At 38.3% G+C, this 1,116-nt stretch overlaps 1 protein-coding gene across 1 annotated transcript; it reads left to right on the top strand.

The window, feature by feature from the left end:
• Positions 1-347: 347 nt before the first annotated feature.
• On the top strand, positions 348-698 carry LOC105954567 (uncharacterized). Its single transcript, XM_012978236.2, has one exon. It carries the CDS (start codon positions 348-350, stop codon positions 696-698), a length of 351 nt encoding a protein of 116 aa, XP_012833690.1.
• Positions 699-1,116: the final 418 nt, after the last annotated feature.

A 1,116-nucleotide genomic window follows, 5' to 3' on the forward strand; every position in this document is an offset into this window, starting at 1 on the left:
TTGTAGGCTTGACTTCTTGACACACAAAGACTTTGATATTCTTAAGATGAACTTCGGCCATTGTCTAGTGTGAGGTAACTTTCTTTAGGGTCACATAGTGATGTGATCGATAAGATCTACCTGTAGGATTATGTAATCGGGCTAGATTAACTACGGGTTATATTTGCACTTTTTGATTTAAAGCCCATTGAAGAAAAACACGTTTTGTTGTTAGACTGCTAGAGGGTAGTGGAACTCGTTAAAATTAGAGGGAGAACAATTAAATAATACAAGTCAAAATATATAATTAAAATCATTAATTATGAATTATTTTTAATAATTATTTTCTTAAAACATTGTCAGTAATCATGGCTAAGAACACTATAGGTTCGATCCTGGACCAAAACAAAATCACGGACACTAATTACCTGGATTACATCTGTAATCTAAAACGTGTGCTCACTATTGAAAAACGCGTCTATGTTTTCAACGAAATACCTCCCGACGCTCTTCCTGCGAACGCGACTGCTATCGAGACTACCATGTTTGAGATGTGGAACAAGGATTATCACCATGGGTGCTACATGCTAGCATCCATAGTATTGGAGCTCGCGAGGAAGTATGCATCTCACCTTCGTGCTTTTAACATCAAGGCTCATCTTGAAACTATGTACAGTGGGGATACTAGAGCGTTGATGTTCGGAACTACTAAGAGTTAATCATTATGAAGTTGCGTGAAGAGGCTTTGGTCCATGAACACGGTCCGAAAATGATCACTCTCCTTGAGAAGGCTATGAACCTTGACGTCACCTTCCCATCAAAGCTCTTAGTGGATTTGATCATCCTGTCCCTTCCTAGTTCCTATGAATCGCTCATATTGAACTTCAACATGCATAAACTCGATTTTCCATTGGATGAGTTGTTGAAAATGTTGGTTAACTACGAGTCAACTATAAAAAATGGTATTAAAAAAAAATAGTTGCTCATTCAGGAAAGAAGGTTCTTTCCTGAAGTAAGGAAAAGAAAAAGTTCGACCAGAGCAAAATGTTAATGAAGGGTGAGACTAGTGGAGCATCCGATGCTAAGGTCAGCAAGCAAGTTGATGATGCTTGCCATCACTATGGAAATAAGGGCCAT

This window comes from Erythranthe guttata, chromosome 14, assembly GCF_056151865.1.
Source record: "Erythranthe guttata isolate IM_541 chromosome 14, IM_541, whole genome shotgun sequence".
Taxonomy (NCBI): Eukaryota; Viridiplantae; Streptophyta; class Magnoliopsida; order Lamiales; family Phrymaceae; genus Erythranthe; species Erythranthe guttata.

Bases quoted from the DNA above. Each gene is read 5' to 3' on its own strand.
- LOC105954567 (XM_012978236.2), top strand. From the start codon at position 348: ATGGCTAAGAACACTATAGGTTCGATCCTGGACCAAAACAAAATCACG.